Source organism: Stomoxys calcitrans, chromosome 4 (assembly GCF_963082655.1).
Source record: "Stomoxys calcitrans chromosome 4, idStoCalc2.1, whole genome shotgun sequence".
In the NCBI taxonomy this organism is placed as follows: Eukaryota; Metazoa; Arthropoda; class Insecta; order Diptera; family Muscidae; genus Stomoxys; species Stomoxys calcitrans.
The window spans coordinates 16,202,184-16,221,649 of NC_081555.1; the positions used below are offsets into that span (position 1 = coordinate 16,202,184).

The 19,466-nt window shown below is 37.3% G+C and overlaps 2 protein-coding genes across 2 annotated transcripts; both read right to left on the reverse strand.

The window, feature by feature from the left end:
• Positions 1-3,344: 3,344 nt before the first annotated feature.
• On the reverse strand, positions 3,345-8,216 carry LOC106086030 (ryncolin-4). The gene is made up of 8 exons (XM_059367519.1): positions 8,095-8,216; positions 4,761-4,876; positions 4,671-4,691; positions 4,580-4,600; positions 4,468-4,488; positions 4,186-4,278; positions 3,686-4,114; positions 3,345-3,617 (listed from the first exon to the last, which is right to left on the reverse strand). The coding sequence occupies exons 1-8, from the start codon at positions 8,176-8,178 to the stop codon at positions 3,473-3,475; spliced, it is 930 nt and encodes a 309-aa protein (XP_059223502.1). The 5' UTR covers positions 8,179-8,216; the 3' UTR covers positions 3,345-3,472.
• A 3,952-nt stretch (positions 8,217-12,168) lies between these two features.
• LOC106086028 (fibrinogen C domain-containing protein 1-A) lies at positions 12,169-17,034 on the reverse strand. Its single transcript, XM_013250532.2, has 5 exons — positions 16,937-17,034; positions 16,734-16,837; positions 16,647-16,667; positions 12,392-12,838; positions 12,169-12,322 (listed from the first exon to the last, which is right to left on the reverse strand). Exons 1-5 carry the CDS (start codon positions 16,994-16,996, stop codon positions 12,169-12,171), a joined length of 786 nt encoding a protein of 261 aa, XP_013105986.2. The 5' UTR covers positions 16,997-17,034.
• Positions 17,035-19,466: the final 2,432 nt, after the last annotated feature.

The window sequence follows — 19,466 nt, forward strand, 5'->3', positions numbered from 1 at the left end:
ATGTTGTTATCTTATAAATCATTTTTCTAAGAGTTGCCATGTGTTTCATGAATAACCAAAAGAAATTTGAAAAGTTTTGTAATTTTTAGGTTTAAGATTTCTTTAGGTTTGTGATAAACAAACTTTTATTAAAAACTAGCTGGACAGGGCCCGCTCCGCTACGCCTTCCTTCACTCTCTTATATTACGTGAGCCCTATAGGGTCACGTCAGGAAATAAGTCCTTCTCTTCTCCCAAATACCTTTCATTGGAGCCTTATATTGTTATGGTCGGTAAATATGTCCGGTATGGGGGTGAGGCCCATCACCGAGATCTGGCGTTTTTGAAAATAGGGTATGAAGGGTATTTAGTGGGTGGGCCGGTCCCAGACTCTATCCTAATTGTGCATATCAAATTTGTAGTCAACTCCCAAAGACCTTTCATTCGATACCCATTTTGTGACGTTGGACATTTATGCCCGTTTTGAGGGTTTTTGGATTTGGGGAGGCCCCTCAGACACCAAGGCACAAATTCTTATAATAGATGTGTACTCAGCCTCCAAATATCTTTCGTTGGTACCCATATTGTCCCAATCGGTAAATATGTCCTGTTGAGGGGTTTTGGGGGCTGGGGAGGCGCCTCAGATGACATCAAGGAATACATTTTTATATCAGCATTGGACTCTGCCTTTAAATACCTTTCATTTGATATTCATACTGTCCCAATCGTTAAATTTGTCCTGCTGGGGGGTTTTGAAGGGTAGGGAGGGCCCACAGATATCAAAAAAAATGTTTGTGTCAGATTTGTATTCTACTTTTAAAAACCTTTCATTTGATACCCATATTGCTCAAAGCGATTAAAGTGTCCTGTTGGGTGGTGTTTTTGGGGTTGGGGGCCCCCGACACTAAGGGTAACATTTTTATTTTTTTTATTTATTTATTTCATTTCATGCAATGCGAAGCCATCAGGCCTATATGCATAAGACGTACTTTTTCTAACATAAGTGAAAAAACTCCCCAATTGTAATGCCAAGTTCGTACTCTACTCTTAAATACCTTTCATTTGATACCCATATTGTCCCAAACGGTTCACATGTCCGTTCGGATGGGTTTTGGGATGGGGCGTCCCCCCAGGTTAATTGACCCCAAATTTTTTTTACCAATTTCGTGTTTTTGGCGTAACATAAGGTGGCAAATAAAATGTCGCTTAAATCGGTGAAAGCATCTCCGAGATCTGGCGTTTTTGAAAATTTGGGTATGGGGAGGGCCCGCCCCCCTTCGGATATCAATAAATGTAGTAACGTTTTTTACCGGGGGCCCAAATTCTACCATCTGTGAAAATTTCATGAAAATCGGTTCAGCGGACCCTCCCCCTTACCCTAATTTTCAAAGACGTCATATCTCAGAGATGTGTGGTGCGATTTAATCAAAATTTTGTGTGCTCTCATACAGTACCCTAAAAATAAAAATTTGGTATCCAAATTTCGGATGGGGTACCTAGGCGGGCCGCCCCACCCTAAAACCTACTAAACATATATTTCGACCAATCACGATAATATGGGACTCAAATGAAAGGTATTGAGGATAAAAAAACGTATGTTATATCCAATTGTCGGACCAAGTGCTAGGGGGGCCACCCCAAGCCCACAAAACACCCCTACATCGGACATATTTACCAACCATGGCAATATGGGACTCAAATGAAAGGTATTTGCGAGTAGAATACGAATCTGATATCCAAATGTGGGACCACGTTTCTGGGGTTCTACCCCTTCCTCAAAACACCCCCCAAACGGGACTTTTTACTGGCCATGGGAATATGGGACCAAAAACCTCACCCAAAGGGGACAAATTTACGACCATAGCCATATGGGACTCAAATGAAAGGTCTTTGGGAGTAAAGCACGAATCTGATATCAATATTCGGGAAAAGTGTCTATGGTAAGTAAGTATTTGCTGACTATTGCACTATGAGGCTCAAATAAGAGGGTTTTTAGAGTGGAACACGAATCCGATATATATTTTCAAGGCCAACTCACTGAGTGGCCGCCCATTCCCCAAAACACCCCCAGCCGGTCATGTTTGCCGACTATGAAAATATGGGGCTCAAATTAAAGGTATGTGGGAGTAGACCACGTATCTGATATCAACATCAGTAACCAACTGTCTAGGGGACGTCCCACCACCATAACGTCCCACCACCAAAATTTGGGTCTTAAAGATAGTGGACCTAAATATTTTATAGTTTTTAGGGTCGATAACCCAAACCGGACATATTTGCTGACTTCAGCAATAAAGAGTTTAAATGAGATTAGAAAACGAATTTGATATCCAATTTTGAGTCCAATGGCAATATGGGGTTCAAATTAATGATATATAGATATATGAGAATAGAACACGTTGCTGATATATTTTCCGGGCTTAATGTTTGGGGGACCACCCTAATCCCCAAAACACCCCTAAATCGGGCATATTTACCGACCATGTCAATGTGGAGCCTAAATACAAGGTATTGGGGGGTAGAGCAAGAATTGATACCCATTTTCAGGACCAATTTCCTGGGGGTGTACCCCTTTCCCAAAATACCCCACAAACAGCAATTTTTTAGTGACCATCGCAATATGGGGCTTAAATAAAGGTATTTGGGAGTAGAATACGAATTTGATATCTAAATGTAGGACCATATATTTAGGGCATCACCCCTTTCCCAAAACACCCCCAAAGGGAAAAATTTTTTCAATCATGCCAATATGTGGCTCAAATGAAAGGTATTTGAGATTAGAAAACGAATTTGATAACCAATTTTGGGGCCATGTGATTGGGGGACTCCTCATCGTGTAAACTCTCCTAAACCAATGACAATATGGGGTTTAAATAAATGATATTTGAAAGAAGAGCACGATGCTGATATTTTTTCAGGGCCAAGTATCTGGGGGACCATCTCACCCCCGAAAACACCCCTTAATCAGATATCATGAGAATATCGGGCTGAAATTATGTATTTAAAGAATGGAGTACACCTTACATCCATACTTAAATTCGTAGACCAATAGAGATATGGGATTCAGACTGTAAGTCAAGCGATATACTATTTTCGTAGCATGGTATTTCACTAAATGCTCTTTAATTGTCGAAAATAAATATTCCAAGGAAATTTTTGTTCCATATAAAGTAAAAGAAGGCGCAGCAGAGCGGGTCAGGGTCAGCTAGTATAATTATTGGGTTGCCCAAAAAGTAATTGCGGATTTTTCATATAGTCGGCGTTGACAAATTTTTTCACAGCTTGTGACTCTGTAATTGCATTCTTTCTTCTGTCAGTTATCAGCTGTTACTTTTAGGTTGCTTTAGAAAAAAAGTTTAAAAAAAGTATATTTGATAAAAGTTCATTCTAAGTTTTATTAAAAATGCATTTACTTTCTTTTAAAAAATCCGCAATTACTTTCTGGGCAACCCAATATAATTTCCAGATTACTTCACTGTTCCAAATTTTGCGTTCTAAGATTTACTTTCTGTTTTATCTGTCTTAGCACGTATCTTCATTTCGGCAAACTTCAGGGAATATTCAAAGCCCTTCCATTGCATCCAATTAATGCCTTTGCTCTTTTTATCCTTCTCCTGGCGATATGGTCCAAATAAATGGCTAAAATGAAAAACAAAAACAAAGAATTATGAAGTTCACAATTGTCATTACAAAATTCCCCGCCCAACCTGTGAAAACAATTGTTGAACCACCATGCTCCACGCCATGTCTGAGCACAATGAGTAGAATTGGCTTCACCATTATTCCGATCTTGTGTGCTAAAAGGTTTTCCCAAATGGAAAGTCATGGCATCCTCAGCATTACCAGTATATTTGCCCAAGGATTCAATTTTGTACTTTTCAGATTCATTGCCAATTTTAAAATTATCAAAATTTGCATAACGTTCTTCATTATCCCAGTCTCTCAAAATGATTGTTAGCTCCTGCGTAGATCCACTATTAGTCAATTCATGCAATTTTTCCAAACCTATGAAAAATTCACCATTTGGTGAATTTCCAAAGCCTTTCTTGTAGTCCGTCCAATTACGATAGAAATCGACAGAGCCATCTTGACGCCTCAAAATGGTAGTCCATTGAGAGTTTGCGGTAACATTCTGTCTGTAAAAGGGATGTGTTTTGGGAGTTTTAAAAAAAGAAGTTGGTTATAATGAAGACGTAGAGTTCTGTACTTTTCTTTAGCAGCAGCAGCTTGACAGCTAGGTTTAATCACTTCCTTTGTAGTTGGCTTCAAAGTTTGTAATTGTGTAGTTTGTTCATCCTGTCTAAATAGCAAAAACAAATAAGACGAAATAAAAGTTGAGGAGTATATAAAAACTAAAGGCCTTATTCACAAAACTTTATACAGCCTTAACATTGGTTTATTTGACAGTTCTATAAAGGAAATATTTCGAATAAACCTATTTCAAATATACCTTAAGTTTTGTGAATAAAGATGTAGATATATGACTTACTTTTGACTTACTTCCTCTAATCTTGAAATGAAAAGAAGAGAAAATATAATAAAATTTTGTATTACTAAGGTCTATTAGTCCTTATTCAAAAATGTTGTGGGGTCATACATACTTTTTCCAGATATCCTCAATTCTGAAATTAAAGAATAAGAATAAGGTATAGAACAACATCAGGATTAGCAAAATATTGAACATTTTTCTACCTTCTATTCATGGCTTCCATTCTGTAAAATTTCATAAAGGTATTTGAGATTATTTATTTTATGGAAAGAATTACCCATGTTTTCACTTACTTTTTGTTTATATCCAAAAAGTTGTTATTCAGTTTTTCTGTTTCTGTTAAAAGTGTATTAATTTTGTTAAAATTGTTTTCCCAAAGGATCAGGTGATGGGGATCTTCGTCGGGATTCTGAGTTAAAAATAGGATTTTGTTATAAAACAACAAGTAAAAAGGCGTTAAGTTCGGCCGGACCGAACTTTGGATACCCACCAACTCGGGTATATATGTCAATCACCTTTCTTCAAAATTCGGTGACAATTGCATACCTTATGTCCCATAGTAGTTATATCGAAATATGTTCCGATTTGGACCAAATACTAATAAGTACAAGTCATTGTTCAATTGTGTATAACAAATATAGCTATATCTAAAAATAAACCGAAGAGCCTAACATAAGTCACTGTGTCAAATTTCAGTGAAATCGGATTATAAATGCGTCTTTTATGGGACCAAGACTTTAAATCGAGAGATCGGTCTATATGACAGCTATATCCAAATCTGGACCAAATTTGGCCAAATTGACAAAGGACGTCGAAGAGCCTAACGCAACTCACCGTCCCAAATCTCGGCGAAATCCGACAATAAATGCGCATTTTATGGGTCCATCACCTTAAATCGAGATATCGGTCTACATGACAGCTATATCCAAATCTGGACCGATCTGGGCCAAACTAACGGAGGATGTCGAGGGGCCTAACAGAACTCACTGTTTAAAATTTCAGCAAAATCGCATAATAAATGTGGCTTTTATAGGCCCAAAATATTAAATCGAGAGATCGGCCTATAAGGCAGCTATATCCAAATCTAAATCGATCTGTCCCATATTGCAGAAGTATGTCGAGTGGCTTAATTTTACTCACTGTCTCAAATTTCGGGGACATCAGATAATAAATGCGCCTTTTATGGGCCCAAAACCTTAAATCGAGAGATCGGTCTATATGGCAGCTATATGCAAATCTGGACCGATCTGTGCCAAATTGAAGAATGAAGACGAAAGGCTTAACACAACCCACTGTCCCGAATTTTAGCAAAATCGGATTATAAATGTGGCTTTTATGGGCCCAAAACCTTAAATCGAGAGATTGGTCTATATGGCAGCTATATCCAAATCTGATCCAATCTCGGCCAAATTGAAGAAGGATGTCAAAGGGCCTAACACAACTCACTGTCCTAAATTTCAGCAAAATCGGATAATAAATGTGGCTTTTGTGGGCCCAAAATATTAAATCGAGAGATCGGTCTATATGGCAGATATACCAAATCTGAACCGATCTGGGCCAAATTGAAGGAAAATGTCGTAGGGCCTAACACAACTCACTGTTTAAGATTTCAGCAAAATCGGATAATAAATGCGACTTTATGGGCCCAAAACCTTAAATCGAGAGATCGGTCTATATGGCAGCTATATCCAAATCTGAACCGATCTGAGCCAAATTGACGAAAGATGTCGAAGGGCCTAACACAACTCACTGTCCCGAATTTCATCAAAATCGGATAATAAATGTGGCTTTTATGGACCTAAGACCCTAAATCGGAGGATCGCTCTATATGGGGGCTATATCAAGATATAGTCCGATATAGCCCATCTTTGAACTTAACCTGCTTATGGACAAAAAAAATGAACTGTGCAAAATTTCAGCTCAATATCTCTATTTTTAAATACTGTAGCATGATTTCAACAGACAAGGTAATAATTACGTCCTCTGGAGGGATCTTGAGTTCTTACTCAAGATCCCAGATCGGTTTAACTGGCAGCTATATCTGGTTATGGATCGATTTGAACCATATTTTACACAGTTGTTGGAAATAACACCAAAACACCTCATGCAAAATTTCAGCCAAATCGGTTAATAATTACGCCCTCTGGTGGCTCAAGAAGTCAAGATCCCAGATCGGTTTAAATGGCAGCTATATCAGGTTATGGACCGATTTCAACCATATTTGGCACAGTTATTAGAAGTCATAACAAAACACATCGTGCGATCTTTCAGCCAAATGGGATAATAATTAAGCCCTCTGGTGGCTCAAGAACTCAAGATTCCAGATCGGTTTAAATGGCAGCTACATCAGGTTATAAACCGATTCAAACCACACTTTGCACAATTGTTGGAAAGCATACCAAAACAAAATGCAAATTTTGTCCATGAACATTCCACTAAGGAACAGGGGCAAACTTCTCACATATCAATGAGTGCAGTCCAATTCAAGTTTTAAGCTCAATGATAAGGGTCCTCCTTTTTATAGTCGAGTCGGAACGGCGTACCGCAGTGCTACACCTCTTTAGAGAGAAGTTCTACATGGCATAGTACCTCACAAATGTCGCCAGAATTAGGAGGGGAAAACCACCGCTGAACATTTTTCTGATGGTCTCGCCAGGATTCGAACCCAGGCGTTCAGGGTCATAGGCGGACATGCTAACCCCTGCGCTACGGTGGCCTCTAGCCATACCAAAACGACATTTTAAAATTTCATTCAAATTGTATAAGAATTGCGCCCTCTAGAGGCTTATGAAGTCTCATTCTGAGATCGGCTTATATAATAGCTATATCAGGTTATGAACTGATTTAGACCATACTCGATACAGCTGTTGGATGTCACATCAAAACGATATGTGCAAAATTTTTAGCCAAATCGGTTAACAATTGCGTCCTCTAGAGGCTCAAGAAGTCCACTCGTGAGATTGGGAGAATCAGGAGAACCATACTTGACACAGTTATTGCAAGTCATACAAAAACACTTGGTGCTAAATTGCATTAGAATTACGCCCTCTATAAGCTCATTGGTGATTAGATTGTTTCGAAATTGTGTAAAGCTTTCTTACCTCTTATTGTGCTAAAGAAAATTAGGGGACTTATTAAGCCCTGTTTTACAACAAAACCATGCTCTACACAGTACTCAATTATGGTTGGGTATGTAGAGCACCTTAATCTTGACTTCTTGAGGCTCTAGAGGTCGCAATTATTATCGGATTTGCCTGAAATTTTGTACGACGGATTCTCTCATGACCATTAACATGTGTGTTTATTATGGTCTGAATTGGTCTATAGGCCGATACAGCTCCCATATAAATCGATCTCTCTATTTTACTTCTTGAGCCCACAAAGGGCGCAATTCTTATTCGAATTGGCTGACATTTTACACAGGTCTCCAACATATAATTTAATTGTGGTCCAAACCGGACCATATCTTGATATCGCTCTAATAGCAGAGCAAATCTTTTCCTATATCTTTTTTTTTGCCTAAGAAGAGATGCCGGGAAAAGAACTCCACAAATCCGATCCATGGTGGAGGGTATATAAGATTCGGCCCGGCCGAACTTAGCACGTTTTTACTTGTTATTCACTCACGTAGTATTCACTGGATGATTTATTGGCGGAAATTCCCAAACAAAATAGGCAAGACATATAAAAAAGCAATGATAACAGCTTCATGACCGCGTTGTATGTTTCACAAGTAATGAACAAAAATGAACTGTATGATTTTTTCTAAAATAATTCAAAGCTTCATGATGAGTGAGTGATTAAGCGGATTCTGTCTTAACAAATAATACAGAGTTGCCATCAATGCATTTGTGATATATTTTAGTTTAGTTAGGCAAAGAATGTGGGAGAAATTAAAAACAAGTAAAAGTGTGCTAAGTTCGGCCGGGCCGAATCTTGGGAACCCATCAGCATGGATTCTGGTGGTATTAGTTGAAGGACATCATTTTTTTATATAGGATGGGGGTATACTAATTTCGTCATTCTGTTTGTAACTCCTCGAAATATTCATCTCAGACCCCACAAAGTATATATATTCTTGATCGCCATGACATTTTATGTAGATCTAGCCATGTGCGTCCGTCTGTCTGCCGAAAGCACGCTAGCTTTCGAAGGAGTAAAGCTAGCCACTTGACATTTTGCACAAATACTTCACAGGACAGTTGGGAACGTAAATGAGCCTTATGGGTCCATGTTTTGACATAGCTGCCATATAAACCGATCCTGGATCTTGACTTCCCAGCCACTACAGGGCGTAATTATACCCCACACCACCTCTGTGGTGCATTTGTTTGTAACACTCAGAAGGAAGAGAGATAGACCCATTGATAAGTATACCGATCGACTCAGAATCACTTTCTGAATCGATTTAGTCTCGTCTGTCTGTCTGCCCGTCTGTGCGTCTGTCTGTCTGTCCATGTTAATTTGTGTACAAAGTACAGGTCGCAGTTTTCATTCGATCGTCTTTGGCATGGATTAACCGATTCTCTTAAAATTTGGCAGGAAGGAATTTCTTATGATTCTTGATATTACAGGTGAATTTCAGATTCGGTTCAAATTTGAATATATGGGTTGCCCAAAAAGTAATTGCGGATTTTTCATATAGTCGGCGTTGACAAATTTTTTCACAGCTTGTGACTCTGTAATTGCATTCTTTCTTCTGTCAGTTATTAGCTGTGACTTTTAGCTTGCTTTAGAAAGGAAGTGTAAAAAAAGTATATTTGATTAAAGTTCATTCTAAGTTTTATTAAAAATGCATTTACTTTGTTTTAAAAAATCCGCAATTACTTTTTGGGCAACCAATAGCTTCCATATATATGTTCGTCCGATTTGCAGTAATAATGCAATAAAATCGTCATTTGTTAATCGATTCTCTTGAAATTTGTTAGGAATGATTTTCTCTTGACTCTCGACATTACTGGAGAATTTCATAAAAATCGGTTCAGATTTAGATATAGCTCTCGTGTTTATATATCACCCGATTTTACCTTCTAGAGCTACTGCAAGCGCATTTATTGCCAAATCTTGGCAAAATTTTGCACAACTCTTTCCTCCACGACTACCACATCATCTGAGAAGTTTGCTAGAAATCGGTTCAGATTGAGATATAGCTCCCATATATATGTTCTTCCGATTTGCTGTAATATTGCATTAAAATGGTCTTTTGTTAACCGATTCTCTCGAAATTCGGCAGGAAGGATTTTCTTATGACTCTCGATATAACTGGCGAATTTCATAGAAATCGGCCCAGATTTAGATATAAGCTGTCATATGTGTATATCACCCAATTTTCACCCAAAGAGCCGCTTGTTTGACCAATCATGCCAAAATTTTGCACCACGCTTTCCTCGACGACTACCACATTATCTGAGAAGTTTGCTAGAAATCGGTTCAGAATTAGATATAGCTCCCATATATATATATATATGTTCGTCAGATTTTGGGTAATTTGCTCAAATGTTGTCATTTGTCAACCGTAGTTATTACAGTTGGAACCTATTCTTGCTCGCCGAGGTCCACCAAAATTGGTTCAGAATTGGATACAGCTCCCACATTGTACTTATAGGGTAGGTGTAGGGTATTATGCAGTCGGCACCGCCCGACTTGTGCCCTTCCTTAGCGGAGGTGTTTTATTATGATTTCCAACTACTGTTCCAAGTATGGTTGACATTGGTCCATAACCTTGTATAGGTGTCATGTAAACCGATCTGGCGTCTTGACTTCTTGAGCCTCTAGAGGGCGCAATTCCTATTCGATGTGGCTTAAATGACTTTCTTTAGAGGGCGCAATGCCTATTCGATATGGCTGAAATGACTTCCAACAAATTTGCCAACATTTGTGCCAAGTATGGTTCAAATCGGTCCATAACCTGATATAGCAGCCATATAAACCGATCTTGAATCTTGACTTCTTGAGCCACTAGAGTACGTAATTCTTAACCGATTTGGCTGAAATTTTGCATGAGGTGTTTTGTTATGGTTTCAAACAACTGTGATTATGGATGAAATCGGTGAATAACCTGATATAGCTATCATATAAACCGATCTGGGGTCTTGACTTCTTGAGCCTTTAGAGGGCGCAAATCCTATCCGATTTCGCTGGAATTTGGCATGATGTTTTTCGATATGACTTTCAACAACTGTGCAAAGTGTGGTATAAATCGGCCCATAGCCTGATATAGCTGCCATATAAACCGATCTGGAAACTTGACTTCTTGAGGCTCAAGAAGTCAAATCGGGAGATCGGTTTATATGGAAGCTATATCAGGTTATGAATCGATTTAGACCACAAAGCCACAAACCCAAACCACAATATTGCCGACAATGTTTTTTTTTAGATTCATTTCTATTGCCACCACTACAAAATAAATAATAACGCAATAACATCAGTCGTGCCAAGCTTTGGATTTTCCACGATCATGGATTTCGGTAAAAATGTTGCCTATTCGAAATAAACCCAAATGAAATAACGCCTAAAGAAAAAAGTGGTATAAACACCCAAAAATACATTTTGGGACTTATTGCTCAGTGACATACATAAGACCAACATTTTTTGGAAATAGTTTCATAATTTCGGGGACTTGTTTAATTTCTGATCCAAAACTAAGAAGTAAGTCCCAAATTTTGAAATACACTTGATTTTCACCCTTGGAATTATTTCACTTTATGTCTGTTCGTCTATCCGACTGTCCGTCTAACCGGCTGTTTCTCTATCCGTCTGTCCGTCCGTCTGTTGTAATCACTCTACAGGCTTCAAAATTTGAGACATTGAGCTGAAATTTAGCACAGATACGTCTTTTTGATGCACGCCGGTTAAGTTCTTGAACGGGCCAAATCGAACCATATTTGGATATAGCTGCTATATAGACCAATTTTCCGATAAAGGTTCTAATGCCCATAAAACTTAATTTTTAATCCGATTTTGCTGAAATTTTAAACAATAAGTAGTTTTAGACATCTGACCCGTATATGGTTCAGGTCCCACTATATTTAGATATAGCTGCCATATAGACCGATCTCCCGATAAAGGGTCTAAAGCCCATAAAAGCTTTATTTATTGCACAATTTCGCTGAAATTTTGAACAGTGGGTTATTTTAAGCCTCCCGACAACTGAATCAAGTATGGTTCAGATCGGACTATATTTAGATATAGCTGCCATATACACCGATCTCCCGATAAAGGGTCTGAATCCCATAAAAGCTTTATTTTTTAACCGATTTCGCTGAAATTTGAAACAGGGAGTAGTTTTAGGCCTACTAATATCTGACCCAAATATTGTTCAGATCGGACTATGTTTAGATATAGCTGCCATATAGACCGATCTCCCGATAAAGGGTCTGAATCCCATAAAAGCTTTATTTTTTAACCGATTTCGCTGAAATTTGAAACAGTGAATAGATTAAGGCTTCCTAATATCCGACTTAAATATGGCTCTGATCGGATTTATCAGAGATAAAGCTGCCGTATAGACTGATCTGCCGATAAAAGGTCTGAATATATACCCGAGCTGGTGGGTATGCAAAGTTCGACCCGGCCGAACTTAATGCCTTTTTACTTGTTTGGGTCTTATTTAGTTGTCTTAGGGTTTTTATTTAGGATCTAGTTTGGTAGGACATTGGGGATTATTGCGCATGGCTAAAATTTTCACTTTAGCAGCAGTTTTTATCGAACATCTATTGATTTTTTTTTTAAATTTTTCTTGGAACGAATTTTCATTTCAGCAAATTTCAAAGAGTAATTCAAACCTCTCCAGTCATACCAAGTTACACCATCTTCAATATTATAATTTTCAGTTAAATAAGGGCCATTCAAATCACTGAAAAGAAAACCATAACATTTATATAAAAATATGTCAAATATAGTTTTTGTAAAATCAACTCATTACCTTAAGCAACATGACTTGAACCACCAACCTCCTTTGAATAGCTTTGCACAATTGGTATTTTCATCTTCATCATTGTCCACATCTAGGGTGGAAAATTTACTGCCCTTGTAGTATTCCAAAGCATCACCAGCATTACCACGATATTCACCCAAATCTTTGAGGGAATATTGTTCTTGCTCACTGCCAATTTCAAATTTATCATAGATGGCATAACGTGTATCATTATCCCAATCTTTCAAGACAATCAAAAGTTCATGGGGTTTTTGTGAAGTAAGTTCATGAAGTTTTTGCAGACCCACAAAGAATTCGCCATGGGGTGCATCACCAAAACCATTTTTGTATTCGGTCCAATTGCGGTAGAAATCCACAGAGCCATCTTGACGTCGCTGTATGGTAGTCCAATCAGATTGTTGATATTCAGCTAATAAGGCTTCCTGGGCATAATTTCTGAAATAGACAGAGAGAGAAGTTTGAATAGTAGCTTAACAGGTTTCATGGAAGGAATAAGGGATCTTTTTACAATAGACAAGTAAAAATAAGCTAAGCTTGGCCGGTTCGCATCTAGGGAACCCACTGCTTTGGATTGTACTTAATATTTATATCAACAAACTCAGTTGTAGGGCATATGTGTACTGCATATAAAAAATGTCCGCGAAATCAATTACGAATTGAATCTTCTTGGCGCCGTGGAACTCTAATCGAGAAAATGGTCAATAAGGGAGCTATATAAGGTTATTGACCGTTTTGGACCGTACACGGCACAGTTTTTGTAAGTCATAAAAGAACATCAGAAGCAAAATTTCAGCCAAATCGGACAAAAATTGTGGCTTGTAAGAGCTCAAGAAGTCAAATCGGATAATCAGTTTATATGGGAGCTATATCAGGTTATTGACCGATTTAGACCGTACTTGGCGCAATTATTTGGAAGTCTTAAAAGAACACCACCTGCACATTCAGCCAAATCGGACAAAAATTGCAAAATTTCAGCCAAATGGGAAAGAAATAGCGGCTTGTAAGGGCTAAAGAAGTGAAATCGGGAGATCGGGTTATGTGGGAGCTTTAACCAAATCTGAACCGATATAGCCCATTTGCAATCCCCAACGACCTACATCAATATTAAGCATCTGTGCAAAATTTCAAGCGGCTAGCTTAACGCGTTCGATCGCTATCGTGATTTCGACCGACGGACGGACATGATTAGATCGATTAAGAACATCGAAACGATCAAGAATATACAGTGGTACAGATAAGTCTGCATACCTTTTCGTAAATGGCAATTTCGTAAACTGACAGTTACGTATTGAGAATATGGTATAACCCTATAATTTTCGATTTCTTTCGATATTTGGCGGAAAAATTTTTTGGAATAAAAATTTCGTAGTGTAAAACTTGGTTTTTTGGGTGAGGGGTGCAGACTTTTCTTTGCCACTGTATATACTCTATGGGGTCTTAGGTGAATATTTTGAGGTGTTACAAACGGAATGACTAGACTAGTACACCCCGATCCTATGGTGGTAAAAATTGAATTTAGAAATTGAAGAGAAAATTTCATTGGAAATATGTCTCTAGGAAATTTTGTCATTAAAAAAATTTTCAATTTTGTGTTTTGAAAAAAGTGTCAAAAATCTCAAAAATTTTTTGGAAATTTTGTCTTTAGAAAAATAAATTCGAGGGGCCCGGGCACTAGCCAAATTTTGTCTCTAGACACAATTTCATTGAAATTTTCTCTTGAAAGAATATTCTATTGAAATTTTGTCTTTGGTTTGGCCAGGGACGTACCTTGGCTGCCATGTAAACCGATCGCGGTTCTTGATTTCTTGAGACTCTAGAGGGTGCAACTCTAATTCGAATTGTCTGAAAATTTGCATTACGTGTTTTGTAATGACTTTCAATAACTGTGCTATGTAGGGTCTTAATCGGTTCATAACCTGATCTAGCTCCCACATAAACTGATTTCGGATCCTGACTTCTTTAGCCTCTAGAGGGCGCAATTGTTATCCGATTTGGCTAAAATTTGACAGGAAGTGTTTTGTTTTAATTTCCAACAACTAAAAATCTAAATTGGTTCATAACCTCATATAGTTCCAATATAAACCGATCTCAGATAGTGATGTCTTGAGCCTCTAGAGGGCGCAATTCTAATTAGATTTGTGCCAAATTTCGCCTCTAGAGGGCGCAATTATTATGCGGTTTTGATGGTATTTAGCATGAAGTGTATTGTATTGATTTGCAACAACTATGATAAGTATGGTCTAAATCGGTTCATCTTGATTTCATGACCCTATAGAGGGCGCAATTATTGGGTTGCCCAAAAAGTAATTGCGGATTTTTCATATAGTCGGCGTTGACAAATTTTTTCAACGGCTTTCGATTTGTCCGAAATTTTGCATGAAGTGTTTTATTTTGATTTCCAACAACTATGATAAGTATGGTCTAAATCGGTTAACAACCTCATACAGTTCCCATATAAACCGATCTCGGATTTTGATACCTTAAGCCTCTAGAGGGGGCATTTATAATTCAATTTATCCGAAATTTAGCATGAGGTGTTTTGATGAAATTTAACATGAAGTGTTTTTTGTTTAATTCCAAAAACTATGCCAAGTATGATCTATATCGATTCAAAACCTGATATAGCGCCCATATAAACTGATATCAGATGTTCACTTCTTGAGCCTATAGGGGGCGCAATTTTTAACCGATTTTAATGAAATTTAACATGAAGTGTTTTTTGTTTACTTCCAACAACTATGCCAAGTATGATCTAAATCGGTGCATAACCTTATATAGCTCCCACATAAATCGATCTCGGATCTTGACTTCTTGAGCCGCTAGGGGGCGCAAATATTATCCGATTTTGATGAAGTTTATCACGAAGTGCTTTTTATTTACTTTCAACAACTATGCCAAGTATAGTCTAAATCGGTTCATAACCTCATATAGCTCCCATATAAACCGATCTCGGATCTTTATTTCTCGAACCTCTAGAGGGAGCAATTATTATTTTCCGATTTCGATGAAATTTAGCACGAAATACTTTTTATTTACTTTCAACAACTATGCCAAGTATGGTCTAAATCGGTGCATAATCCGATATAGCTCCCCGAGATCGGTTACTCGGATCTTAATTTCTTAAGCCGCTAGAGGGCGCAATTATTATTTTCCGATTTCGATGAAATTTAGCACGAAATGCTTTTTATTTAATTTCAACAACTATGCCAAGTATGATCTAAATCGGATCAAAACCTGATAAAGCTCCCATATAAAACAATCTCGGATCTTGACTTCTTGAACCTCTAGAGGGCGCAGTTCTTATCCAATTTGGCAGAAATTTTGTAGAACGACTTCTTCTGTGACTTTTAACATACATGTAAGATATGGTCTTAATCGGTTCATAACCTCATATAGTTTCTATATAAACCGATCTCAGATCTTCACTTCTTGAGCCTCTAGAGGGCGCAATTATTATCCGATTTTGATGAAATTTAGCATGAAGTGTTTTTTGTTTATTTTCTACAACTGTGCCTAGTACGGTCTAAATCGGCGTATATCTGGACATGGCTCCCATATAAACCGATCTCAGATTTTGATTTCTTGAGCCTCTAGAGGGCGTAATTTTAGTTCGATTTGGCTGACATTTTGTAGAACGGCTTCTTCTGTAACCCCCAATATATATGTGCTAGTTATGATCGAAATCGGTTCATTACCTAATATAGCTCCCATATAAAACAATCTCATGATTTTATTTCTTGAGCCCCTAAGGGGGCGCAATTCTTATCCGATTTGGCTGAAATTTTGCGCAATGACTTGTACCATGGTCCAAACCAAGTACGGTACGAAATGGTCCATAACCTGCTATAGCTCCAATAGCATAGCAATTCTTATCCATTATCATTTGTTTGCCTTTAAAGTGATATCGGGCAAAGAACTTGACAAATGTGATTCATGGTGGAGGACGTATAATATTCGGTCCGGCTTAGCACGCTTTTATTGGGTTGCCCAAAAAGTAATTGCGTATTTTTCACATAGTCGGCGTTGACAAATTTTTTCACAGCTTGTGACTCTGTAATTGCATTCTTTCTTCTGTCAGTTATCAGCTGTTACTTTTAGCTTGCTTTAGAAAAAAAGTATATTTCAATAAAGTTCATTCTAAGTTTTATTAAAAATGCATTCACTTTCTTTTAAAAAAATCCGCAATTAATTTTTGGGCAACCATATTTGTTTTAATGTAAATAGAAACTCGAGTCATTCTTACCTCTTTACTATACTCTCAAATCTGAAAACAGTAAAAATTTAATTTTTTCAATAGCTGAAAAGCCTTCTTTTGGAATAGTATGCTTACTGGACTGCCAATGAATCAATTCTATCCCTAAGTGCTTGATTCATGTGCTCAATTCGAATAATTTTGTCCGAAAGACGATCGAATTTGTCGTCGAGGGGTGAATTCTGTTAGGATTTTTTAATAAAACAAAACATAAATGAAGTATTTCAAAAGCTCAAATATGTTTTTTTTTCTCTCCTTATAGATTGACTGATAACACTTACCGCAGCACAAACGGCCAATCCAGCACACAGTGTAAAAAGAATTAAATTTAGCCTCCTCATCTCTATTGATAGCCGTATTTTCTGATGTATCAAAACTTGACAACTAATGAAAAATTAAGAAGGGATTTAGAATTTATAGAAAAAGGCAACATGAAGCAAAGGCACGCGTCATATTCTCATTACTTGGTGAGTATTGGTATTTTTTCTAAAAATATATGCCTTTATAAAAATTTAATTTGAAGCGTTAAAGGTCAACAAACTCTTGATAAAGCTATGCCAATTAATCTATCATTCTAGGGTATGGATGAGTCGGGCGGAGCCGACTTTATAATACCCTACAGCACCGAGTCAACATATTTACTACTTTCAATATATGAAACCTATGTTGAAATCTAGTCAGACTTTAATTTTGCATAACTGAATGAAAACTTGTCAGATTTTTTTTTTCGATAGGACTTAAATGGTCGCTACTACAGTCTTTAAGGGCCATATCGGATGAAAGATATATCCGATATATATCTAAATATAGACCACCTTTAATGAAATTTAGCACATATGCTGTGACGTTAAACACCTCACGCAAAATTTCATAAAGTTCGAACCAAAATAGTTGCGACTACAGCCTTAAAAGGCCATATGGGATGAAAGATATATATGGAACCTATATCTAAATCTTAGCCGATTTATATAAAAACATTAATAAAACATCTCATGCAAAATTTTGTATAGATCGGACCAAAATTGCAGTTTCTATAGCCTTAAAAGCCATATCAGCTGAAATATATATATGGAAGATATATCTAAATCTGGTCCGATTTTAATGAAATTTTGCACAGGCATTGAAACATTAAATAAAACATCTCATGTTAAATTTTGTAAAGATCGCATCAAAATTGTGGCTACTACAGTCTTTAAGACCATATCGGATAAAAGATATATAAGGGAGTTTTATCTAAATCTGATCAGATTTTGATGAAATTTTATACATATATTGTGACGTCACAAAAACCAATCCATGCAGAATTTGGTAAAGATCGGACCAAAATTTTGCCTCCTACAGCCTTAATAGGTCAAATCGGATAAAAGATATATATGGGAGCTATATCTAAATCGGACCAGATTTTGATGAAATTTTGCACATATATTGTGACGTCACAAAAACCAATCCATGCAGAATTTGGTAAAGATCGGACCAAAATCTTGCCTCCTACAGCCTTAATAAGTCAAATCGTATAAAAGATATATATGGGAGCTATATCTAAATCTGAACAGATTTTGATGAAATTTTGCACATATATTAGGACGGCGCAAAAACCAATCCATGCCGAATTTGGTAAAGATCGGACCAAAAATTTGGCTTCTACAGCCTTAATAGGTCAAATCGGATGAAAGATATATATGGGAACTATATTTAAATCTAACCTGATCTTAATAAAAACTTTCAGACATATTACGACGTCAAAAAAAACTCTGTGCTAGATTTTTTAAGAATCGGATCAAAATTGTGGCTACTACTGCTTTTAAGACCATATCGGATGAAAGATATATGTGGGAGTTATATCTACATCTGATCCGATTTTGATGAAATTTTGCACATATATTGTGACGTCACAAAAACCAATCCATGCAGAATTTGGTAAAGATCGGACCAAAATTTTGCCTCCTACAGCCTTAATAGGTCAAATCGGATAAAAGATATATATGGGAGCTATATCTAAATCGGACCAGATTTTGATGAAATTTTGCACATATATTAGGACGGCGTAAAAACTAATCCATGCCGAATTTGGTAAAGATCGGACCAAAATTTTGCCTCCTACAGCATTAATAGGTCAAATCGGATAAAATATATATATGGGAGCTATATCTAAATCTGATTAGATTTTGATGAAATTTTGCACATATATTAAGACGGCGCAAAAACCAATCCATGCCGAATTTGGTAAAGATCGGACCAAAAATTTGGCTTCTACAGCCTTAATAGGTCAAATCGGATGAAAGATATATATGGGAACTATATTTAAATCTAACCTGATCTTAATAAAAACTTTCAGACATATTACGACGTCAAAAAAAAAACAATTTGTGCAAAATTTGGACAATACTAGACGCAGTTATTTGCAAGTCATAACAGCAATCTACGTGCAAAATTGTAGGCAACTCGGACAAGCATTGCGGCTTCCAGGGGCTTAAGAAGTCAAATCGGGCAAACATTGCGGCTTCCAGGGGTTCAAAAGTCAAATCGGGAGATCGGTTTATATGGAAGCTATATCACGTGATAGACCAATTTGGATCGTATTTGGCACAGTTGTTGGAAGTTATAACAGAACACCAGATTCAGCCAAATCGGACAAAAATTGTGGCTTCCAGGAGCTCAAGAAGTCAAATCGGGAGATCGGTTTATATAGGAGCTATATCAAAATCTGAACCGATATGGGCCATTTGCAAATCCCCAATGACCTACATCAATACTAAGTATCTGTGAAGAATTTCAAGCGGCTAGCTTAACGCGTTCGATCGCTATCGTGAT